The following is a 25,615-nucleotide window of genomic DNA, read 5'->3' as shown; positions in this document are numbered from 1 at the left end:
CGCTGCGCCCCGCCCCCACCCCCCTTCGGGCTCCGGCTTCGGCTCCGACCAACCACACTGCGCCTCTCGTCAACCGGACGCGCCGTCGCGTCATCCGGCGGCGACGGACCGGCGTGCACCGCGCCGCAGGGTGGGCGGGGCTGCGCGGGAAACCCCGGCGCGAGCGCGGGGCGCGTGGGCTGCTGGCGAGCGGAGCGGGAAGGGCGATCCAAGCGGGCGGGGCACGGCCTCACTGGGCGGGCGGGGAGAAGGACGGAGTCTTCAGCGCGGCCTGCGCTTCCTCGAAAGGAAATACGCCTTTCTGTTGTGAATTGGAAACACGTAAAATAATTGTCCTTTTGTAGCGTGGTACTGAAAGGGTACAGCTGTGGCTCTGTGGTACGTTTAGCGCAGTGATTTGTGTGGGGGTGAGCAGAGCAGGGAGGCGCAGCACCTTCATTGCACAGAATTCAGCACAAATGTGCATCCTCAAGTACAGAATGTGCTAAAAATAGTGTAGGAGGTGGCAATCATAGAATGCTTTCAGGTGGAGAGGGCCCAGAAGGTGACCGAGGCCATCGCATCATCTCAGTGGCACAGATGCCCACATCCCTCTCACGTGTGTCCGCCCAAAGTCCACACCTGAGGGAAATGCTGATCAGTGAGCAAAGGCAGTGCCACAGGAGTCTCAGTCAGGAGTTTTGCACTAAATCTCTGCTGCTTGTTTCAGCCTTATATTTTTTTTTTTTTAACCCCCTGTCTGGTTTTTTCCCAGCTGTCTTCCAGAACTTGCTAGCTTTCTTTTCCTCAGTCCTGCCTCCACTGCCATACAAGTGACTTCTGAACCCCCCTTCCCCCCAAGCAGAATTACTTGCCAGGTAGTTCATATCACACTCTGCACTTTCAGAGCTTTCTTCTCCCACCTGCTGTCAGTACACCTTCATTTGCAGCAGGATGGTTTGCATCAACACCATCCTTCCACAACATGAAAAACCCTCATGTTTAGTCTAGAACATGATTACCGGACTAAATTTCAACTTAACAGAAGGGTTTCACAATGCATTTCCAATCTGGGAGGAGCAAGATTCACAAAGAGAGATAAATTGCCCTTTGAAAACACATTGAGCAGAGAAAATGCTGACTTCTGGAATGGCTTCTCCTTGGGGATCTGACTAAAATCACATCTGCATTGGCTATCTAATAGCTAGGCAGAGGTAAAATACAATTCCCTTTTTCTCATGCACACTAATTACATTAAGGTAACCATATTATGGTAACATGATTTTCTTTTCAAGCTCAGCATCAAAGGCAGCTACGCTGTTTTCTCCGTAAATTCAAATGCTGCTTTATTTATTTTGCTTCCATTTTTCTTATTTAGAACAATTTCTAAACAGTGACAGGCCTTTAATGACACTCTTGACTCAGAAATGTTTGCAAATGTAGTCAGTGTCCATTAACATGTGTCACTTGGGTTAATTGTTGCTAAAAGTGAGCCAAAACAAAAAGGCAAATATATATGCATCCAGCAGTATGATAAGGATCATCACCATTTGATCAATCTTCCCTGTGAGTTATATCTGCACGTTACTTTGAGGTAGCGCTAGATAGAAGCGGTTGGTCCAGAGCATCCCTGCAAAAAGAAACATTCATGGCTTAAGTACCATTTACTCTTCATGCATTCTTTTAAGAACTCTTTAATCTTTCTTGACAGTTGCTTTTTCCTTGCTCACTGACCACGAGATTAGTAGTAGCCCCTCAAACCTTCCTGATCACAGAAGAGATAGGAAACAAAACACTACTATTCTTGAACAATCTTGCAGGTTCTGTGTAAAGGTACCCTCTATTGCAGCTGTACCCAAATGAAAGAGTTTATGAAATTACTCATTACTGGGTATTCTTGTAGAAAACTTAAAACAAAAGTAAACACCAGTTCAGCTAGGTGAAATAAAACAGAACTAGAAGCAAGCTATAGTGGGGTTGAAGTAGTATGTATATATTTTTAATTTAACAAATCTGAAGCAAATCAAGCTCCCATTGCCATCACATCTTTGCAGATCTGATAAACTGACAGCAGACACCCACATGATGTGTTCAGCTAAAAAGACTGGCAGTTGTCAAACAGTTGTGAGTTTACTTAGTAAAAAGACTCAGAGAAGCACTCTAGCAGTTTTGGTGCAATTCCATCTTCCTGTACTGGCCATCCACCAGTAACAGCACAGGAAGAAACCTGCCATCGTCTATGCTCTGATGGGAAAGAACTGTACTGCACACACTATCCTAATCCCATGTACACACTCCTAGCGGGAAAGAGGAATACACCAATAAGTCTCAAGAGACAGAAAAAGAGGTCAGAAAACTGTTGTAGAACTGTTGCACACCAGCTGCAACCAATACCCTTTTCCTCACCTCATTTCTGTTAGTGTTGACTGCAAAAGAATATGCTACCAACATTTCTCAGATCTGGAGAACTAATGACCCAAACAATTCTCATTCACTGAGCTACAAAAAAAAAAAATAGTACTTTCACTACCTAGGCACTTCATAGTCCGGAACAGAAGGAGCATGTATCTGACAACAGTCATAGAGCATTAAGACTGCACAAAATGGGGTGGCCACAGACTTGTTTTTCTGAGGTTGGCATACTTTGGTCATACACCATCACTGTATCAGACTAAGTGAAATCACATACCTACATGGGCCCCTCATTACACAATTCACATATTATAGACCAACTTTGCTAATACAAAAAAAATTAGCACAGGTACTTCACAGTATTTATGGCAACAGATATTCCTAATATCACATTTTTGGTGGAAAACAACAAATATTTCCATAACGTAATGAAGGCAACCTAAACACAGGGTTCAGTGATGCCATGCAAACTTTGTCAAAGCAGTTATTATGCAGGCACAGACCTGGAAGCGGTCTTGCTGCTAGTCAGGATGCTAGATATAAAATCCTTTGCTTAGCTGACCAATTTGTACTTTTAAGCTCAAGCACTACAGCTACGTACAACTGAAGTGGCAAAACTTGTAAGCTTTTGAAGCTTTAACACCACCATCCAAACTCAAGAAGCCTATGCTTATCATCTTGAGTTTTTCCCCTGCTTAGTCCCCTGAAACAATTCCATATATGCACACAAGCAAGTCATTTCCCTCTAAATTCTCTCCATCTTTTACCTCTACCTAACATCATGTTCTAGTTACTAAATCCCCTCACACTAATGCTCCAAAGGCTCACCTCACACAGGGGAATGGCCCAACAAATCCCTGTACTGAGCTCCAGTGTGTCTCTGCTTTGGGGAGAGCTAGCTGCAGCTGCTCAAAGTGATGCCATTACCCCTGCCTTCCTACACATATGCCTGCACTAAAAGCAGGAAGAACGCATTTCTAGTAGTCCAAAGGCCTCTTCTATTTCAGAACGTCCTGGCTTCATGGCAACATTATGACAATATTACCACCACAACTTAAACAGTGAAGAAAACAGAGGGAATTTCTGGTCATCAGCTCATTCAGGAATAGCACATAGCTTATAACCACTACTTTCATTACCTGCATCAAGCCATAACCTACACCACTCCATAAAAAAAAAAAAAAAGGCCAAAGAACTTAATTCTTGCCTGCCATCACAACAGTTAGATCTCCCCTACAATACACACAGTAGTATCAAACCACCTCACCTGGCTTTAGCAGCTTCCACAGCTATTGTTACAGCAATTTCTGCTCTCTTTTTTCCTAGAATATTCTACTGTCTCTAGCCTGACCTATTTATCATTACATACATTAAGTAACAAGTAATCCAATACACAGAGGGTTAACTAAACCCTATGTCTGGAAAATAATTTATAGCTTTCAAGATGAGAGTAGTTTAGAAGAACCACATTGCTAACTTGAAACTAATTTTCCCGCCTTCCTTTCTTTGAATAGTCATCACTTCAAAGTTCTGTAACCTCCTAACTCTGAAAACATTTAAATCACCAGGAATATCACAGAAATTGTCAACGATAGGGAGGAAATTGGAGAGTTGTTACTAGGATATTTGTGGTTTTGGTTGCTTTTTGTTGTTCCCAATGTGTTATTCCCTCCTTTGAGCCAGCAAGTTATCTCCAATAATTTTCAGGTTGAAAAGTGCATTGTATACATGTGTATACAACATGCATACTGTAAATGTATGAAGTGTGAGCTGAGAAGTATAACACTTAGAAAGGTAAGCAAGAGCTGAACGCTGAGGCTGAAACTGACAGCAGGGATCATCCTTAGTCCATGGAACTTTGGCAGCTATGGCAGCTAAGCCTGAACTTCTGTATGCTTAAAGTACCATGTTTATAAACCAATTTTAACTGACGCAGATTAATAACAGTGCCAGATGTCTGCAGGAGGAAGGGAGCACAAGAAATTTCATAGCAAAACCTAGGAACATTTCCCACTCTGTACTTTTGAACTAAACAAGTAGTCTACAAGTGAGTGCTAGATTTTGCTAGTGTCCTAACACCCATACAAAATAAAGATGAATGAGATGCCCTTACTACCCCCAATTAAATTCTGTAAGCCAGAAGAGAATGTCCTACACACATGTAAGAGTGAAGTCCCTTGCTGGCAGGTTTGCAGAAACAAAATTTTATTTACACAGGCAAGTCTATCTTTAGACCTCAATTAACTCTTTACATTTCTAGAATATTTACATGATTTCATGATGCTCCAAGAATAGAGTGATGAACAAAAAAAAGAAGATTACAGAAACTGTCAAAAGCATAGCAAAAAAAAAAATCCAACCTATCGTTGTGCTTTAAAACTTATGATCTAGAATAATGTAGAAGTGTAGTTTTAGCACCTTGGTCATAACGGCCATGCTATATAAGACACTTAAATAGCAGAGGGGATTTCAGAAGTGACCGTATCCAGAGGTTGCCAGTGACAATTCATAAGCGAATCATAGAGTTCTTCACTTGTCTCCATAAATTGTCTGTTCATTTCATCAACATCCAAATACAACTGTGGATCTGAAAATAAAAGCCCAGTAAGTAAAGCATCAGCACTGAGGTATGCACACAAAAACGTCAAGAGATATGCCTAGTACAACATTTTTGCTAACCAAAGTAAATAGATTTAGGAATAATTTTAATAAGACGTTTATTCCCCTAAAACTTTAAACAAACGTGACTACTCCGATTTTCTTCTGGGGATTTGTGTATTAGAAGGCTAGGACTCTATTTGTCATTCAAGATAAAATCAGGTTTAGATCAACGACAAAAATCAACGACAAATCAACGACAAAACCTTCACAAAAATCATGTATTCATTTCTGCTATACTATGTACTCCATGTCATAAAGCTTCGAACACAAGAACAAGATGCCTCCATACGAGGAACTGCCTGCAAGCTTCCCAAGACCAAGAATTACATTTTGTACCAAATCTGTAAGTGCAAGCTGAAACCCCCCTTTAGAACCTGCAATGTAAAGCTTTTACCTCACGGTATGGAAAACAAAGCTCATGCTTATGAATGAGTTTCCTCATGTAGAATCTGCTTAGTGGATCAATACAAGGAAAATAAATCCCACATCAGAACTTTTCAAAACAGACTGAAGGCACAATTACAGGAACCCTACTGTAGATGCCTCATTTTTTCATATAGTATATGTCATATTAGCTTTAAAACCCCTAAGTGATCTCAGATGAACCACAGAGGGCTGACTCTTGTATCAGCTCCATTTCCAAGATCCTCTTCCAGTTCACCCAGCCTAGTATCGTTTAAGGGCACAAGTATGGCTAAAGACAGAAGACACACTGACAGAATCATCATTACCTTCAGTAAGCAGGTCATCACTGATTTCAGCCATAGCCGAAGATTCCTGCAAGACAGAATTTAATCATTTTACAAAGCTTTATAAATTCAAAATAATGCTGTTACCCTGAGACATTCTCTCTTTCCACAGACATACAAAATGCCATTTACCCTTGCAGTTACTTTTAAATGAAAGCAAGTATTAGAGTAGAGGTTGGAAGGGACTTCTGCAGGTCATAACTGACTAACTGACCAAGATAAGATCATTTACAACAGCTATCTGCTCTGAGCAAAGCATACTGGGGAAGAAAGAACAGAAGAAGCATACATAGTTGTGCTGTCAAAACTGTTATTTGTTATACATAAACAAATAACGTATCAACCACTAATTCTGTGCATAAACTATAAGCACTATAAGCACAGATACCTCTGAAGGCAGTCTGCTGTTTTAATCTCCATGCTAAGCAGAAAGCATAGTTTCAGTTTCAGAACACATTTGCTCCAATCCACACAATTGAATCCATATCCATAAAGTTTCTTTATTTAAGACAAGTGCGTAGTGTGTTTTACCTCAAACACAGCTGGGGCCATAACAGCATCTCCTAAAGAGCAGTCCCCAATAGCTTGCATGCTATCATAGGCAGCATAGGAGTTGTAGTTATACTCAGCATATGCATCATAATTCCACTGTGAGTAGTAGTTCTGATAATCCTGGTAATAATCATTGTAGTTGTATGACTGGTACCGCTGGAATTCCGCTTTCAGTCTGAAACACGAAAAGTTGAGAGTTTGAGAACCACAAACTGTAAACCCAGTTTTCCAGTTACACAACGTGCCAGCTTACACATTTCAAAGCTTAAAAGGAAGCTTTCCTAAACAGCTGCATTAAGTGACAGCTTAAGGCACGGCACAAGATCTTGTATTTAAACAGCAGATGTCCTCACCTTCGCCAATATCAAAAGCAGTTGTTTTGCATTAAATCCAGAGCTTTGACACTATTATCATACAGAGTATTCTTAGTGTTGGCATAAGCAAGCTGCTCATAAGCCTTTGTGCTCTGCAAAGATTAATTTAAGACCAAAGACATTTATCAAGCACAGCTGCTTTAAAGATGCAGTCTTAACCCTTTCATATTTTGTTTGGTTAATTACAAGATGTTTCTTCCAGAAAGATGTGAATGAAGTCAGATTATCCATTGCAGAGAAGCATCTTACACTGCCTGCTAGTTTGCCTCTACCTGCACAGTTTAGTTTATCAAGCATTCAATAGTGGCCAAGTACAGCTGTCAGGTGAAGCCAGTCTTGCTTAACACCATACTTCTAATTGTTCAGCAAGACAACCAAATCAGTGGGGAAAACTATGAAATACACTTTTTTTTTTCTTAATGAAAAAGGGGCCACGTGATTAATTTTCATTACTCCCCCTTGCCTGAGATTTTCTCTGGGGCAGCCTCACACAAGTGGCGAGAATCAAGACAAGGGTTATCTTAACTAAAACTAATGCACACTGCATAAAGGACATTCAGATAACCATGCTACGTACTGCAGAAAATCCTTTTTAGACATGTTTTCACTAATTCTACACAGGCAGACCTCCTCTTAAAGTGGGGAAGCAGAAAAATCAGTCATATACATTTTTGTGTGCGCTGAATAGAAACTGAAGGAGTTCAGAAACAGTCACCAAAATGAGTAAACATTCATGTCAAACTGTTTAATTTGACAACTGGATATTTTGATGCCAAGACAGATACTGAGCCCTTCAGAAACATACTAATGATGTAAATTTTAATACCTACGTTGTATTTGTTTCATCACTGTAAAGTACATAGGTCTTAATATAGATATCCTATTGTCCTGCTCCTGTAGGGAGCAATTATCTTGAGACTTCTGCTTCCAACTGCATTCCTCCTTAAAAGCACTGTTAACATCCTTCTGGACAGCAGAAGCAGGGAAACATGTTTGTGTGACCTGTTTTGTTTCTAAAGTAACTATGGTCACAGCAATTTTAGATAGTGCTCTCTCAGGCAACAGCATTTCCATTCTGAAGCAAAAAGAGGCAACATGTGCAGAATTATGCCAGGTAAACAGAAACAAAAGTAACATTTCTTTCTGTTGAACAGAATACACAAGCTAACCTCACATACATACTGAAATTGTTCATATGAAGGGTTTTTTCCCAGTATCCTGGATCAAAATTTATCAATTTAGCATTAATTCTTTTAAATGTTCGGAGTTGAATTGCCTTAAGTAACTGACAGACCTGAGATGAAAAGAGTAAAATCCCTCTCAGAAAGTGCTACACTCCCCACTGCCTAAGCTACTGGAAAGCAGAGAACAGTACTTTGAAAACAGTTCTAGCAAAATTCCCCTTGACTTTCTCCCTATATTCCTACGTCTTTTCCCCACTTAAGAATTCTTTTCCCCACCAGCCTACTGTAAAACCAGGGATGTGCTTCTTTCCTCTAACTAGAGAGAAAGGTCTAAGAACAAAAGCTCCCTGTCCCTTCTACTTTATTCAGGCCCAAACCTGAAAAATATTTACAAATGCATTCAGCTTTGCTAAGAAATGAAATAAAGCTGGCTGCAAGAGCAGATAAGCCCAAGCTACACTGTGTGGTTAGACTGCAGTTGGATTCCCCCAGCAATCCTGAAACAGGCTGATAAATCCAGGGAGTCAAAACAATCTCTGCATTTTTCATTTTGTAGACTGCATCCTACAGCCAGTGTTACAGCCGTTACAGCAAGGGCCACAGACTTTACAAAGGCAGAGCTACGAGAACCTGATTATTTAGAATAACTGTATCAATGCACAACTCATTGGTTACCTTTTAGAAATTCCTATGCTCAGCCGGATTCGTTTTCCCCCCAGACCTGGTGCATTCTGGCAGTCTTGCAGTGCCCTCATCTGATCACCTTGCTCACCAAATCTGACATAGGCATACCCTCTACAATTTTCAAAAGGGAGAAAACAAATTCTAGTATGCATAACAGTTACAAGACTAATGAATTCAGTTTGTCTTCTACAAAAACAGAAGGTAGCAGCTACGATCGCTTCTATTACTTTAAGCAACCTCTCTGGCATATGCACATGCACCGAAGAGGCTTTCACCAAATCAAAAACTTGGGCCAGAAGCAAAAAGCCTGCTCTTTGCTAGCAATAAGATGCAACTTGCTGAGAGCCAGCAGAATAATACATTTTAATTGCTATCTGCATAAGTAATCAGATTCTATATTTCTGCATATACAGAGTTCATTTATCAGTTATTAACACACTCCAGCTACTGTAGAACACTAGTATTCTTTTTAACTGCCTTCTCTTAAGCTTCTTGAATTAGTCTGTTACAGGCAGCACCGCCTGAACATAAACTCCTTCATTCCTGCTTCACTCACTGCATGGCCAACAGTTTCAGCTAGGCTTCAGTTACTATCAGTGAAATTACATTCAGTCTCCCAAACCCCTCAGATTTGCCAGGCCTCGTGCTTTTCTCCCACACAAAGAATGGGAATTCTGACCTCAGTATTGCAGATGACAGATACAAAGCTGCACCATTTCAGTGCACAGCTCTCCCTTCTCCCAGCATCTGATTATTATTTTTTTTTAATGTAAATCTACATGACTAAATCAAAGCTTTTCAAAGTTAACTAACTGCTTAAACCAGCGTTGCAGAAACTCAAGGACCTGTGCTGCTAAGAAAAGCAGTGCTTAAGACTAATCTCATTCCTCTTGCTTCAGAAAAAAAGCAGGGAAGTTCTGCCACGAGTTCTTACATATCACTACAGAAGCAGGCACAACCAACTGCATTACAAATTTACACTGAATTACCTGGAATATCCCAGCAGGTCCGTTGCTATTTTGCAGTCAAGACATGAGGGATACCTCTTTAGGAAATAGTCATAGAGCTGGAAATCATCCACTTCTGGAGTAAGCTCCCCAACAAATATTGAATAATCCGGTCTTTAAGAAGATAAAGAACAGTTTTAAAACTTTCAGACCAAAATAGTGATTCCAGTATTAAAACAATTATTATATTACAGCTTGTTGGAACCAGACAAATTAGTCTAGAGCACTTCAGTGCAAAAGACACTGAAATGTACAGAACTGCAATGCCATCACACCAGCATACAGTTCTCTGGTATTGTAGGTCTAACTCTACTGCTTTAGCAACAAGGATCCATTTTCTTTCAGAAATTTGTTTCAAAAATCAACATATTTACTTGGTTTTATTTATATATAGCAGGGGGATGGAACTAGCTGATCTTAAAGGTCCCTTCCAACCCAAAGCATTCTATGATTGCCCAAACAAGAGGCACAGAAATACCCCGACAAATTAGCTCATACTTCAGCCATGGCTGTGACTGTTTTGCCACTGCTTGCCAGTGATCACAGAGTTTTTCAAGTGAGTGATGACATCCAGTGGTCACCATCAACCTCAGCAGATAAAGAGAGCCAGAGCTTTTCATGTCACAAGGGCTTTACCTGACTGTACTGCTGGTAGTAGTAGTAGCACTAACAAACTCTATTCTTCCTGGTTTTATTTTGTTCTTTTTCTTCCGCTTCTTCTGCGGTGTTCTCCACCAGCTGTAGGCCTGGAGACATTCTCGCTTTTTCCCAAGTAAATCCTGTTGGGATAAAAAACACCTCTATAGTATTTAGCCTCATTTACATTCCTCCCTCCCACTCCCCATCACCACAGGTGATTTCCCCATATTCACCTTGCCCTTGAAAGAAGCCTGGGGTCCCATTTCTCCCTCCGCCTCCCATGAGGGAAAGCAGCCTCTGGGGAAAACGCCTGGCAAAAATAACAGAGCCAAAGGATTGTATGAACAGCCACATTCCCCTGACTTGTCAAGCTGGCTAACGGATTGACAGCTTCCTCTTGGAATTCGGAAGAAAGCAGTTAGTCCTTCGATGCTGGTCAATCCTAAATGTTAAGTAGCTCCAGGCCTGGACTGTGCTCCACCTGAGCTCTAAGACTCTCAAAAAAAAATAAAAAGCCCTCAGTGGCATAGTGAGCCAAAAAAATTTATATATCAAACTATCATTCTTGCTCAGAAAGGGATCTCAGCTGTCCCTACTTCTCCTCTCCTAGGAATTCTTCTCTGCATCTATGAGATGCCTCTCCTCACTAGCTAGCAGTGGGCTACTCTCCCAGGCCAGGAACAACAACAGGAGGCCCGTTAATGGAACGTAAGAAGAAAGAAGACCACAAACCAACTTGGCTGAGGGAAAGCGCTAAACCCAGATGCAAGGCCAGGAAGAAAGAGGCATAAAAAGCACCTCAAAAAAACAACAACAAAAAAACTGCAAACCCCAAAAGCCACAGTTTAAAAAATGTGGGGTAACAAAAAAAACAAAAAAACAACACAAAAAAAAAAGCCATATTAACAGGTTGCCTCCCTCATTCAATCTTCTGAAGAACAACTTCCAAAAATAAGAATGGTATTTTTCAGTATCATTTTTAACTTTACTTACGCAGTGTTTAACGTTCTTCCTCTAGAACACCTCTACATAACTTACATAGAGAGTGTTATTTGCAAGATCCTTCAGAAGAACTCATGCTCAAATAATCCAAACTGCAAAGTTTAATGCCATGCTTCCAACCTGTTTCGGTTGTTACAATTAAGCATACACAGGACAGCCACCAGTTACCAGAGGAAATCATGGGACTAGAAGAATACCCCACTCGGAGTGAGCTAGCTATTTCAGCTTTACATTCACCAGGGATTTTGAATGTTCTGGAACCCATTTAGATGCTACAAACCTGAATTTCTCACCAAATGATCTTACCTGGCTCGTCATGGTTGAAAAAAAAAATCTGTCTTCTGCCTTCTTCAAGGGACGCAGATGCAACAGTTCAGTTTATTGCAATCCTTCAGCTGAAAGAAAGTGTGAGGGAGGACCAAGAATCTTAATTCTGAAATCAATTAATTTCAAAGATGTTCACTCTGTCTAACAGTTTTAACATTATTAATTCACAGCTAGGGAATGTAAGTTCTGACTTGTCATTGCTAAAGCAATGGAAATAAAAACGATGTATGACTAAGGGCACTACAATTAGAAGTTGTAGCAGGTCACAGATTTTTCCTGTTGTCCAAAGCACTACAACATTTTATAAACAGCTTTTTAGTTACCTACAGTTTACTCATGTCTAGAAAACACACCAGATCACAATTTACAAGCTCTAAAATAATTAAAAACAAGGCAACAAAATGCAAGCTGTTTTCTACAATATCTCAAGGTTTGCTTCACCCCATTCTCCACCCCCTTTTGAGCCAAATAAGGATTTGTAACTTCCTATTGCACAAAGTCACACAGCTGAAAAGGAGCAGTGATACCTCCTAAGCACTGATGAATAAGAGAGTAAATAAAGAAAGAACAGTAAAGGTAAAATTGATCCAACTGTTCCCTCTCTGAATCTTTTCTTAGTTATATCTTGTCTTTTGTCTCTTCTCAGACTTCCCTACGAATGAATTAGCAACTAAGAGGGACCTTTTCCTACTATTAAAATCCTGGACACCCTTAAGAAGCATACAGCTATTTCCAATTGATAACCTTTCCTGTCCCCCAGAAAACATTTTCATTTACAAAATACAAGGGCTGCTCTAAGAGCAATGCCCCCTATGTTACTATGTAGACCCACAATGCCAGAGGTGGATGTTGTAGTGTGGCAGTAAAGGCTGAACCTTCCCACCAATAGCCCATTCCACGTTGTTGCCATGGGACAGACAGCAGCAGAGGGGCAGCCTGACAAAATGGCATCTGACACGGAAGCGTGTATGAAAAAGGGATGGAATTTAATTCCTCCATGGAGAAAAAACAGCACCCACTGACATTCATCAACAGTTGCTGAACATTAAGGAGACCAAAAGGTAGATGTGAGCACAGTAAATGATGTATTTCAACAGTAGCAACAGGGGGTCACCTCTGCTGGTACAGACTTGCAGGCTCTTGTTCATGGCTACCAAAAGGACACAGCTAATGTTGGTGACTATGTCAAAAAACAGTGCTATTAGGCTTTTTCTGTCAGTTGTAGCTTTTGTGGAAATAAACGGGAGGCATCACTATCAGAGCAACCTATGGATTGTGTGCAAGGGGATAATACATTTCCAATTCACCACTATTTTTCCAATTCACACATTTTTGTTTTTATGTCCAAGGTAACTCTTCTAAGCAGATGCTTGATTGCTGGAATTTAACTCCCATTTCCACATAACGAGTTATGTAACACTCTACAAACTGATTGGTTGGAGTCACGTTCACATAATTACAGAGTATTTGTAATGCCTTACAGGTGTGGCCAAGGAGGTGAACAGTTCAGCACGGTGCTTCTGAAAATGGGTTACGCTATCCTGACACAGGATGGGCATGGTGTCACACAAGGTAGCTATGCACTTCATCTCCATCACCATTTCACACCCAGTTAAGTACAAACAAGTCCTTAAATACAGGGACACACCAGTAAGGTCAGTGTATAACCTGTCACTAAACGTAACTGTGCTAAGGGATGATCATCAGCATATTTTTTCCAATTAAGGAAGTTGTATTAATAAGAATAGCCTTTAGTTCCTTAATTTAAGTTTCTTAACTTCAGTTCCTTATCTTAAACCTTACTTTTATTAAAAAGCTCAAACGCTTAATGCCTTCAGTACTGGAATACTCATCTTTGCATTCCCCAGTGCATGATGCTTTATTTTATTTATTTTCAGAAAACTTACCACTCTTCACTCGTGCAGATTTACCAGGAGATGCCAAACACTACAACACAACTTTACACCAAAAAAAAAAAGTATGAGAGGGCAAACGATGCAACAGCTCTGCGACCACAGTTACTGCAGACTCATGCACAACTGCTCTCGTACTCTTCTCCCATCCGCTCTTCAGTGGTGCCTCTTTTCACTGCAAGTCAAAAACACATTTAAAAACCAATTGAGAGAGCACGCGTGTGACGTGGCGTGTACACCTTCAAGCCCAGCTACGCTCACAGCACCTTTATCCCTTCGGTGGGGCAGGTATAACCTCCGGAACTCAAGCAGTTCCTTCTCTGGCTTACATAGGCTCTCCACATAGGCGAAAAGCCCCCACGGCTTGGCTGCACATTAGCTGTAAATACGCCGCACCGCCGTCTCGGCAGCGCTAGGCCAGGCCGGGCCGCCCCTCCCGGCCTACCATAGAGAGGGACACGGGTGGGTTGTTCGCCGCCGTGCCGCCCCGCGGGCGACAACAGCGCCCCGCCCGGCCAAAGTCCTCCGCCGCAGCAGCCTGGCGCCGGGGCCGCGCTGCCCGTTTCCTGCTGCGCCCCACGGCAATAAAAAGCGCCAAAAAACAGCAACATCACGAGGAAGCCAAGAGTGGGGAGGAAGCGGGGGGAGGCAGGGCGGCCACGGCTGTACCGCTCGGTTCCCCCCGCCGCCACTGGGGTGACGCGGCCTAACGGCCGCGGCCTCCACGCCCCACGGGCCCTGTCGGGGCGGCCCCGATACGCCGAGCTGCGGGAGGCGCCGCTTCTCCCTGCCTGGCGTCGCTCGACCGCTCGCTTCCCGCCTCCCGCGCCCGGCCCTCCCGCCCCCGGCCCGCACTAACGCCTCTCGCCGTCCGCGCCGCCATCGGGAGCCGCGCGCCCCGCGCTTCCGCCCCGCGAGGACCCCTGAGCCGGGCTACCCGGCGAGGACCCCTGAGCCGGGCTGCCCCGCAGCGCGCCTGACTCCGCGGCGCTGCGCCTTTCCCCACCGCCCCTCAAAGCGCCGCCGCCCCCCGGCAGGCACCGCCGAGGACGGGCCGAGAGCCGGCGACGGGGCGCAGCGGGGCGACCACGCCGATGGAGCTGGTGGCCGGCTGCTACGAGCAGGTCCTCTTCGGCTTCGCTGCGCGGCCCGGACAGGTAACGCGGCACAAGGAAGGAAGGGGAGGCGAAGCACGCGCGGAGGCCCAGCGGCCACCACCCACCTGAGGCAGCCCTGCTGCTCCTCGTCGTCGTCGCTGCCGCTCTCGCTCGGGCCGTGGCCGCGGGGCCGCCTCGGGGTGGGCTTTTAAAGCTCGGCGGGGGCGGGGCGGCCGCCCGCAAGCACGGGCTCGGCCCACGGCGCGTGGGAGCGGCGGGTCCTTCGCGACTCGTTGCCCTGTTGCCTTCCTGTCGGCCTCGTCGCACCGGGAGCCGCCACGTGATCCCCGAGGACCGGCGCCAGGCGGGAGGCGTGCGGGTGTCAGGGGGGGAGAACGGGCAGTCGGGCCGCCAAAGTCCTCTGCTGATAACTGCGTGCGGGTCCTGCGTGCGCACAGCCGCGTCTGAAAGCGGGGCTGATTATAACAGGTGGTCTGGGCGCTGAGATCGCCCTGTCTGGTCTTGTAACAGCACGTTAACTCGATGCTGCTCCATCATCCTTGTAGCTAAGTGTGATTTCTTTGCGTTTTACACGTCGGCTTTTTCAGATTTTGTGAACTCTTATCTTGGTCACTTCTTGGCTGATGAAGCCGTGAGGATCTGCTCTTCAGAAAGACCCCTTCGTTTTGTTTCCTTCACAGCCCTGGACGGTTACCCCTGATTTTACCCACCATGCCCACACTGCTTCTCTGTCGGCCGTAGCAGTGAACAGCAAGTATGTGGTCACAGGGAGCAGGGATGAGTCGATCCAGATCTATGACATGAGGAAGAAGGTGGAGCATGGGGCACTGCTGCAGCACAATGGTATGCATCAGGGATAGAAACTCAGAGCTCAGTTTCTGAATATTTGTTCATTACCAGAAAAAGAAAATTCAGATTGTTCTGCTTTTCATAAGGCTGTAGTCTTCAATAGTGGTGGTGTTTCAGCCACCGTGGTCTGATGATACAAACAAGGCAAGCTTTTGAGCGTGAAAATCCAAAAATTGTTTTAGGTGTCAGACCACAAATACATCTGCTGCTTCCAAATGTTTTTAGTTTTACCCATTTCAGAATTTATGGCCCGGAAATGACGTTAAGAATGATTTTTGTTCTACCAGGACAGTTTCTCCAGACCATGCCTGCTCCAAACAGCCATCTTTCTCAGTGTCCTTGTGCCATCATCCACCCAAAAGAGATGGTTTGTGTGTAAGGACAGGCTACTGCTGCCAGGAAGATTGCCTTGTGCCTTAAAATCATAGAATCACAAGGTTGGAAAGGACCTACAAGATCATGTAGTCCTCCCATCACCACCGCTACCACAAGCACTAAACCACATCTCGTAGCTCCTCATCCAGGCACCTCTTGAACACTGCCAAGGACAGCGACTCCACACCTCCCTGGGCAGCCATTCCAGTGCCTGACCATTCTGAGAGAAAAAGTTTTTCCTTATGTCTAACCTAAACCTCCTCTGGTACAACTTGTGGCCATTTCCTCGGCTTCTGTTTGGTGCCTGGGAGAAGAGGCCTCGTCACATCCTCCTTATCACCTTGCCTGATTTGTGTGCTTCCCAAATTACAGTTGTCAAAAAGACAGTTGATATTAGTCCATATAAATGTGTTCAGGTCACCTGGGGCTCAATCCCAGTTGTCCTTTTTCTTCTGATAGTCTAGAAGTACAATGGAGCTAAATTCACCGTGGTACCTGTGTTCAACTTATGTACAGTAAACAGGGTGCTTCTGTTACAGTTGAAGCTGGCTGGGAGCTCAGCACCACACAGCCATTTGCTCACCATCCCCACCAGTGGGATGGAGGAGAGAAAAAAGGAAAAAAAGAACCCAAAAACTATTTGCTAAGACAGAGAAAAAGGAAATAGTGATGATGATAATTATGTTTGTACGGAACAAGTGATGCACAATGCAGTTGCTCACCACTAGTTCCCAGCCAGTCCCTGAGTAGCAGCTGCACCCCCCCAGCCAATTTCCCCCAGTTTTATAGTTTGTTCACATGATGACATATGGTGTGGGATATCCCTTTGGCCAGTTTAGGTCAGCTGTCCTGGTTCTGTCCACTCCTAGTTCCTTGTCCCCCCCCAGCCCATCACTCGCAGGGCAGTACGAGAAGCTGATAAACTGAAATGTCCTTGTCTCTGTGCAGCACTGCTCAGCAACAACTGAAACGTCTGTGTTATCAGTGTTGCTTTTCTCCTAGAGCCAGAACGCAGCGTCATATCGGGCTCTATAAAGAAAATGAACTCTGTCCCACCTGAAACCAGGACAGTGGTAAATTCAGCTGAGTGCCAAGAGCAAGGCTTTGATGTAAGAACACTGCTTATCACTGGTAGAACCTGTGTGTCACCTGCGCCGTGCTGGCCAAGTGCTGCTATGGCAGAGAGCAGATCAGACATTTCAGACATGTAGGACTGTAGAGGAACTAACAGAGCACATCAACAAATGTAACAGGAATGTCTGTAGCTAGTTTCAATGCTAGAAGCACCTCTGTTAGCTAATATGTTCTCTGTGTGGTAACTGTTCAGTATGTACAAGATTGTTGATAGCTCTGGCTTGAATTTCTAGGCACAATAACTTGTCTGGAGTTCTATGGTACTGCACATCTACTGAGTGGGGCTGAGGATGGACTAATTTGTATCTGGAATACAAAGAGATGGGAATGCCTGAAATCCATTAAGGCGCATAAGTGAGTTTCTTAAATCTGCATATTCGGATGAGTTTCCATGATTATTTTCCTTGTAAATAATATATGTGGCTAACACTTTGTTTTGTTTTTATTAGAGGGCATGTGACATCTCTTTCTATTCATCCATCCGGGAAATTAGCTTTGTCAGTAGGAACAGATAAAACATTAAGGTGAGTCCAAACTAATGAAGAAGAGCTCCGAATTATAGTTCAGTAATTTAGTAAATTCTGCTATAAGCAACAATTCCTTGTTGTGACTAGACTGTGTGAGACTGATGAAGCATATCTTCACATGAAATCATTTGTTTGTCTTTTAAAGTTCTAAGTACAAGTAATATTATCAAGTCTTTTTAAAATAGTGTTTTCTATTTCTAGCTTCATCCCTGGAGGCATTCAAGGCCAGGCTGGATGTGGCTCTGGGCAGCCTGGTCTGCTGGTTGGTGACCCTGCACACAGCAGGGGGTTGGAACTCGATGAGCACTGTGGTCCTTTTCAGCCCAGGCCACTCTATGATTCTATGATTCTTCTTGCTGAATTCTAACTCTTTTTAGTCACTTGTAGATGTGTGCATTTGCGTTCTGGAATAAAAATTAAAGCCATCGAGTTTTATTCCGTGTTAGAAAAGTAAATTTACTCTTGGAGTGTATATGAGTTGCTACAGATATGTACAAGTATTTTAAGCATGCTGTGTTATCAAGACAAATTGGTATTTGGCTTCCTTTTGTGCTCTGCATTGCAAACTGATTTAAAAAATGAATATCACAGATTCAGCCTTGCAGTGTACAAGCAATGTATTAAGTCATCAATTTCTCCTGCATTAAGGAAAGCACTGAAAGATAGAGAGATGCTTAAAAGCTTCCTTCAGATGTGAGCTGACAGGGCTTCTGTCTTAAACTGTGCCGTTTAACCAGAATGCACGTTATCTGTTGTTGTCTTTCAGAACTTGGAATCTTGTAGAAGGACGATCAGCCTTTATCAAAAACCTGAAGCAAAGTGAGTTTATCAGTCTAAATCCATTAATAAGTGGAATTAGACAGTTGGGGTTTTTTTTGTTTTCTTTTTCTAGAAGGAAAGGCAGACTGTGTTAAATCCACAAGTCAGTTAATTGTGAGCTATTTTCACCATGTATTTTACACATGCTGGAAAGTACGTGTCCTTGAATTGTAGTCATTTACCAAAAGGAAAACATAGTGACAGTAAAAATCCTTTTTTCCTCCCTTGAAGTTTGATATCAGGACATTTAAATAAGTATGGTTTTTTTTCCTTCCTTTATGCACTTCTGTTAATCAGAAATGAACATTTAAGAGCATACATTTACTAGATTTTTTTTTTCTCTGAATTTTTCTCTGCTTCACCTAGAACATAGGAGGTAGCCACTAGAAGGATGTTCACTTTTAGTGTCTCATGCGTTTCAGAATACAAAAAACTGTGTATTTGTATCTAAGAATGTTCCTCTGTCTACAGATGCCCACATAATTAAGTGGTCCCCTGATGGAGAGAAATATGTGACTGTGATAACAAATAAAGTGGATATCTACAAACTCGATACAGCTTCAATCACTGGCACTATCACAATAGAGAAAAGAATTTCTTCCATTAGATTTATTACAGTAAGTACAAAAGAAAAGCTGGGAAGCTAACTGCTTTGAAACATGAATTTAATCACACTTGCATTTCTTTTTTCCCATTTCAAGGATTCTGTCCTTGCCATAGCTGGAGATGATGAAATTATAAGGTTCTACAGCTGTGACTCTCAAAAATGTCTGTGTGAATTTAAAGCTCATGAAAACAGGTATCTTATATTTGTGTACTACTTCAATATTTATGGCAGTGCTGAGTACTCAGTATACAAAGTTGCAGTGTTCACACATTTTACTACTGTTCTTGTATTTGTATAGAAAGTAAATTTACTCAATGTGCTAAATTCCAAGTTTGGAACAGACTTGTTTGCTTTTGGCATAAGCAGAAGTACTGTGCTATCCTTGCATGCTACAAAAACAGCTGGGTTTAGAATTAGGAATATTACAGTTCTAACCTTAGCAATTTAAGTACTGTGTAAAATATTAAGGTCTTAAGTTCCAGATCAGTATAGATCATGTCTAAATATATGTCTTAAATATAGGACCTACATTTACTGGTGTGCCTGTGCGTTAATACTTTTTTTCACCAGGAAGGTCTTCCTCTCTTTTCCCTCCTCAAAGCTTTGTTGTGTCTGAACTGATACATCTCTAATAGTTGTAATACCAAAAACCTTCCATGGGGCCACTGGGTTCTGTAGTTCTTCTCAGCCAATGAGATGAAAATTGCTCAACAGGGTTTCCACTGCCAAACTGGATTATACTGGACAGGCACATTTGAAAGGAGACATCTTGTGATGTCTGACTCTCACAGTCGGGTCTGTCCTTATGACAGCTGCACCCTTGGCAGTTGTGAATTACCCAGCAGGTTGGTGGGGAGCTGCTCAAGGGTGCCTGGTTCCTCTGAATGTCTGCTCACCCTGGTGTCTTTGCAGTGGAAAGCTGCTAAGTGGGGAGATCAAACCACAAAAGGTTCTACCAAATTAGTGGATTTGATATCAAATGCATGCCATATATATGTAACATTTTTATATATGTATATGAAACGTGCTTACATATATATGTGTACAGTTTTTCTCAGTGTATTTCATGTATTTCTGAAAGTGGGCACTGGTATTTGGCAAGTAGGCAAGGCTGTCTAAAGAACGTTCAGCCTTTACAGTTTCTAATTGTTTAGGATACTTACATAAAACATAACAGTTGTATTCATTCCAGACAGTAGGATATTCTCTGTTGTATACATTTATTTATGTATGTGTGAGATGTCGTGTATTTATTTATGTATTTTTCCCAGTTCTGATTTTAATTATTTTAATTAATCACAACAGGAAAACTTTAACTACTGTGCCCCTGATGCAGACAATAGTGTGTACTTAAAGGTACTGACACATTCTGAACTGAATCCTATCTGCCTAGCAAGGACATGTATTCCTACTGTAAATGGCAGCACTCAAAATAGGTCATCTTTCCAAGTTACTGCCTGTCCTTTGTGGGTTTTTTCACTGTTCAAACTGACTCCTGTGCTGTTGCCTGTGCAGCTTTAATTGCTGTCAGCTTACTGTTCTGAAGGGATCTGCCGTGTTACGCAGTAACCAAGTATAACATTTTCTTCACAGAATAAAAGATATCTATAGTTTTGAAAGGGAAGGACAACATGTTATTGTTACTGCATCCAGTGATGGTTACATTAAAGTGTGGAATCTGGATCTTAATAAGGTGGGTCTGTTGAACTGCTCAACTTACGGAAAAGCATCAGTCAGAATTGTGGAGTGTTTTGTTGTAATAATCAATTTTAAAGCACTGGTGGAATTTTATTTGTAATCTGCATGTCTTGATCCCTCTCCCCATTACGTTCAGTGCACATAGATATGTGCATAATTTATGCACCTGTATATTTTGGCATCTTTTCTTTTAACAAGCTATAAAATCAGATTATGAAGCTCTCTTTTATACATGAAATCATGCTTCTCTTCAAATATAGCTGGCAAAATTTACCACTGTCCAAACAGTTAGGTATGTTACAATGACTGCAGTGAAGTTGTGTAGTGCTGTTGGCTTTTGCTAACCATTTAAAGGTGCAAAAAACTGTTGTGCAGAAAAACTCAGATCACAGAATCATATAGAATTGCTCAGGTTGGAAAAGACCTTAAATCACCAAGTCCATTACTATTCTGTGTACATTTATTTCATGTATTTCCCAACAATTCTGAGTAGCACGATTTAACAAGGAATTGTGCCTTATCTTTCAAGTTCCCCCTCTTTACTGTTTTGTTCTGGGACTTGCCTTGTAAAATCAGAATTAGATTTTTTATTTGGTGCCCAATAATAAGGGCTCTTCTGTATTCTGCTATAAATATCTTAACATTGAAATAAATCTCACTTTGTATTTCTATTCTGAATTCATACACTTTAATTTCAGCCCTCGTGACGGTTTTTATATTCTTTTAAGTGCAGTAGTGAGAATCCTTTTTTCTCCTTTGTCTGAAATCCCAGGTCTGCTTTTGCATGATTGAAATAGTGATCAAGGAACTCTTTAACTTCCTCTGTAACGTTGTCTTTACTTTGACCAAGCGTGTGATGTATTTTCTTTCTTCTTACTGCAGACAAATCTTTGTGAACCCCTGCATAACTGTGTGGGTTGCTCTGCCCAGCTCTGAGGGGCACAATACCTTTTCTAGAAGTAGTTTCTAGAGGATCAGTGCTGCTGTTTTGCACGTGTGTTTGTGACACATTACCCTTGATACCTGTAGTAGGATTTTGCTCAACAGTTGCAGAGCTGAGCACACAGATGCAGTTAAGCAATTTGAAACACACCACGTAAGGATTATTTTCAATCAGCAGCCATGTTTTTGTGAGGGACAAAAAGAACCTGGTGCAGTAACTTAACTCAAATTATTTTAACTCTACTGGAAACGCCTTGTAATCTGGATAAACTTCTGAAAACATTCACTTTTTTCTGTGGGCCTGTGACTCGTCTGCTTATTCATCATGTCAGACCACCTCTGCATGGTAAAGCATGCTGATGTCACTTAGCAAGATGTGCACTGGCAGCTCTTGGGAGTTTTTTTATAAAAAGCACCACTGAGGAATGGTAGCAGAAACAGGGCTGTAACTGTGCCTATTAACCTGTGTGCAGCCTCTGCTTCTTAACATTGTTAGGCACCCTACCATTTTTAGGAGGAGGTTTTTCACTCAGAGGGTGGTGAAGCACTGGAACAGGTTGCCCAAGGAGGCTGTGGATGCCCCATCCCTGGAGGCATTCAAGGCCAGGCTGGATGTGGCTCTGGGCAGCCTGGTCTGCTGGTTGGTGACCCTGCACATAGCAGGGGGGTTGAAGCTAGATGATCATTGTGGTCCTTTTCAATCCAGGCCATTCTATGATTCTGTGATTCTCCAGAAAAGAAGTGGGAACTGGGCCATACAATTCTTCCTCCGTTTAGATAGTTTAGTAAATTTTTAAATAGAAGGGATGTTTAATTAATTTCCTTTTTCCATATTCAGATTAAAAACGTGCCATCTTTATTATGTGAAGTCAGCACCAAAGCTAGGCTGACGTGCCTTGCAGTGTGGCTTGACCAAGCTTCAGAAATGAAAGAAAATTGTGAAAAAACTGCAACATCAACTCAAGGTAATAAAATTATCTGTATTTTCAGTTGTTAACGTGACTGTGAAATGTAAGATAGTGAATGGGACGTTTTGACTGTATGCTTTTGTAGTTTAAGGAACTGGGGATGTGGCAAGTTGCATAGATATCTACATCTACTTAATAGTCTCAGGCCTGCACTTAATAAAGCCACAACTATGGAAACTGTGAGCAGATGCACACAGAAACTGAGTGATGATTTGGAACTGAGGGAAATGGTTCTTCTGTTTGTGGAAACTTAATTTGTGATACATTGCATTGTAATGAGAGGACATCTTTTCACTTCTATGATATGAAAGCTTTGTTTCTCTTTAGTGGAATAACTGAACTCTGAAGCTTTCAGGACAGATAACAAAGGAATGAACAGTCTGATAGAACGGAATGTTCCTGTACTGCTATGAACTTAGATCTGATGCCAGTGCAGTTGGGCAAAGTCTGGCCCAGGGGTTGGTTGGTTGGTTGGTTGGTTGGTGGCAGGAGTTGTTGATTTTTTTTGCTGCTGTTGTTTTCCTGTATACTGAATTACTTCCATATTTGCTCTTTTGGGATTTTCTTAATAAAAAGTAGCATAGATGACACACTCTGCTGTAAATCAGTTATGGCTTAAATTCCTCCTTTTTTAATGGGAGATACAAATAAGCCTCTGTAACGTTTTAGACTACAGACTGGAAATAAATGTCAGAGTGAATAATTTCTTGCTTTTTTCAGCAAATGAAGATGAGAAGCCATCAGTAGACAAGAAGAAAGTCTGTGGGACGAATAAAAGTGGTAAACTGACAAAACAACACAGACAAATTGCTCCAGCTAAGCGAAAATTGGAAGCTCCACTGCAAAAGAAGAAAAAGAAGCCGAATAGCTCAGAATGAAGGCGAATGCTTTTTCTCCTGAATAAGAAGTAAATGCTGGTGTTGCTGTAGTTTTTACAAGGATGTTTTAAAACTTCTTGTCGGGACAAACACCTCTGAACTGATACGGTTTTCAAGAGTAATTATTTTTTACCCAGCTGAATTGGCTGATCATTCTGAGAAATAGTAAAAGGGATGGCAACTTTACCTGAGAGAATGAGGCTGAAATAAACTCACAGTACGTAATGCTTGTATTTTTGTATTTACAGCAGCATACACTTTTTAACAGATTCTGAAATAGGCAGCTAAAATGATAAACATAGCTACATCTGTCTCAGTTAAATTTTTGTGTCTCAGCTAAATGCCTATTAAAGTTATATTCTTTACTCATAAGTCATTCTTATGTTGAAAATTCTCTGTTCAGACCACTGAAAATATAATCTGCCTTTGTTTCTCATGACTTCTACTTTAAGAAGGAATATATTCAAATTATTTACAATATTAGCACTTTTCATTCGTACATTCACAAAAAACTGCTTTTTAGTTCTTAACCCAGAGTTATGCAGAGATTTTATGAACAGAATATTTGCTTTTTTACTCTATATTCTATGCGTTTAATTTTTTCTTTAAGTCTCCCTATGAGCACCCTATATAAAGTCTAGGTCCCCCCTTTTTATAGGAGTTTCCTGACTCAGTGAAACACTGTAAGAGTGTTTATTAAAAGTTTACATTGTATACTTTCAAGAACTTCCAAAATTCCAGTGTGAATGAAACATGGATAGATTGGCTTTGGGGGTTCACATGATTGAAATCCTTTGTTCAGAGTACAGCATGTATGTTTACATGGAAGAGTTAATAGGGTTTTACTGTCTCTTCTCCATACCATATTTTTTCATGTCCTTGATCTGAATCATGTTGTTTAAAAAAAAAAAAAATCTAACATTTGAAACGTTTGTCACCTTGATAAAATGTCAGCCATCTGACAGTGCATTCTCAGCATTCTCAGTCAGCAAGAACAGAATTTTGTCCTAAGTCTTATTTCAGTTACACAGTGGGAAAAACAAAGTGTAGTATTTGACCTTGTCCAGCTCAAAGTTCTCTTTGTTCTTTTAAATGAAGGGATTCTAATGTTTTGTTTTCCTATACTATAGTCATTATTTATACTGTTTTCATAAGGTAACTGGAATTAGGCTTTATCCTTACTCAGTTTAATAACAATATGCTCTTCCATATCAGTGTCACCAGAGAAAAGGTACAGGGAAAAAAACAGGAAGAAGAGTGAGCCCAGTCTGGAACCAGAAATGCAGCCTCCTGCCTTAGGCTTGTAAAATAAGGTACAACTCCAGCCTAGCTCTGAGAATGCTCAGATATTGAAACAGAGCATCTGAGATGTTATGAGATTGCTCATGTGCCAATAGCAATCTTCTCTTGAAGGCAGATGTCTGTGTTTCTCCTTTGCAACTGTTCCCTTTATTTAGATGAGTTATGAGAACACCACGTCTGAATAGGCAGTGTACTCCGTTTAAATGAGCCCAGCAATAAAGGGTTGTTTTTAACTTAAATAGGCTCCTACAGCTAACACAGAACTTACATTTTTCTCTCACTGAAGTTTATACTTCATGAAGTACAAGAGATTTAAAATTTTTGCCTTATGTCTGTCCTTAGCAAAATGGCTGTCACTAGTAGAGCAATTTCCACTGAAATTTCAAATACATGAGCCCATGGCCATGAGCATCACTGCTATTGAAGCCAGGTGTCACGAGCACCAGCAAAAACCCAGTCTGCACATCATTTTAAGAATGAAAAAGCAAAAATTCCATGGATCTTTGGGTCGGAGCTTTAAGCTTACAAGTCAAATTGCACATTTGTAAAAATCCAAACTCCCTTGGTACTAACATCAGATTCAGAACAATTTGTGAACAGGAGACTGAGAAATCCAGTGCAAACAGCTTCTAAGATGAAATGCAAAAAGTCTTGGAAGCAAGTCTTGTTTCATATACCTTGAGTGCATGTTTGGCCACCAACCAGCGCTTGGCAGCGCTGCAATTTGTTCTCTGGTGCACGCTGTCCCTTTCAGAATGTTTTCCATTCTGGTTTTCAGAGAACTAGCTAGAACAACAGAAGGCAGCAGCAGAGAAAAAGAATCACAGAATGGGTAAGGTTGGAAAAGACAACTGAGATCATTAAGACCGACTGCCAACCCATCCCCACCATGCCCAGTAACCATGTCCTTCAGTG

The 25,615-nt window shown here is 41.9% G+C and overlaps 2 protein-coding genes across 6 annotated transcripts; one reads left to right on the top strand and one right to left on the bottom strand.

The window, feature by feature from the left end:
* Window positions 1-1,299: 1,299 nt before the first annotated feature.
* On the bottom strand, window positions 1,300-14,781 carry LOC122169776 (tRNA selenocysteine 1-associated protein 1-like). Of its 5 annotated transcripts, none has more exons than XM_042836155.1 (11): window positions 14,706-14,781; window positions 13,478-13,658; window positions 11,550-11,638; window positions 10,475-10,551; window positions 10,239-10,381; window positions 9,585-9,716; window positions 8,587-8,706; window positions 6,333-6,528; window positions 5,784-5,829; window positions 4,810-4,978; window positions 1,300-1,609 (listed from the first exon to the last, which is right to left on the bottom strand). In XM_042836155.1, exons 4-10 carry the CDS (start codon window positions 10,502-10,504, stop codon window positions 4,842-4,844), a joined length of 804 nt encoding a protein of 267 aa, XP_042692089.1. In that variant the 5' UTR covers window positions 10,505-10,551; window positions 11,550-11,638; window positions 13,478-13,658; window positions 14,706-14,781; the 3' UTR covers window positions 1,300-1,609; window positions 4,810-4,841. The 5 variants fall into 5 exon arrangements, with proteins under 5 accessions (XP_042692089.1, XP_042692095.1, XP_042692104.1 ...); XM_042836161.1 differs by lacking the exon at window positions 14,706-14,781 and adding an exon at window positions 14,343-14,396; XM_042836170.1 differs by lacking the exon at window positions 14,706-14,781 and adding an exon at window positions 13,750-13,856.
* Window positions 14,558-23,770, top strand: PAK1IP1 (PAK1 interacting protein 1). Its single transcript, XM_042836143.1, has 10 exons — window positions 14,558-14,640; window positions 15,282-15,444; window positions 17,193-17,313; window positions 17,409-17,483; window positions 18,253-18,305; window positions 18,777-18,922; window positions 19,007-19,104; window positions 20,506-20,605; window positions 22,391-22,517; window positions 23,241-23,770. Exons 1-10 carry the CDS (start codon window positions 14,578-14,580, stop codon window positions 23,396-23,398), a joined length of 1,104 nt encoding a protein of 367 aa, XP_042692077.1. The 5' UTR covers window positions 14,558-14,577; the 3' UTR covers window positions 23,399-23,770.
* The last annotated feature ends 1,845 nt before the right edge of the window (window positions 23,771-25,615 follow it).

Source organism: Centrocercus urophasianus, unplaced genomic scaffold (genome assembly GCF_019232065.1).
Source record: "Centrocercus urophasianus isolate 14NV4802_14NV808 unplaced genomic scaffold, USGS_Curo_1.0 seq_11, whole genome shotgun sequence".
Lineage (NCBI taxonomy): Eukaryota > Metazoa > Chordata > Aves > Galliformes > Phasianidae > Centrocercus > Centrocercus urophasianus.
This window is presented reverse-complemented; position numbering and strand designations above follow the sequence as displayed.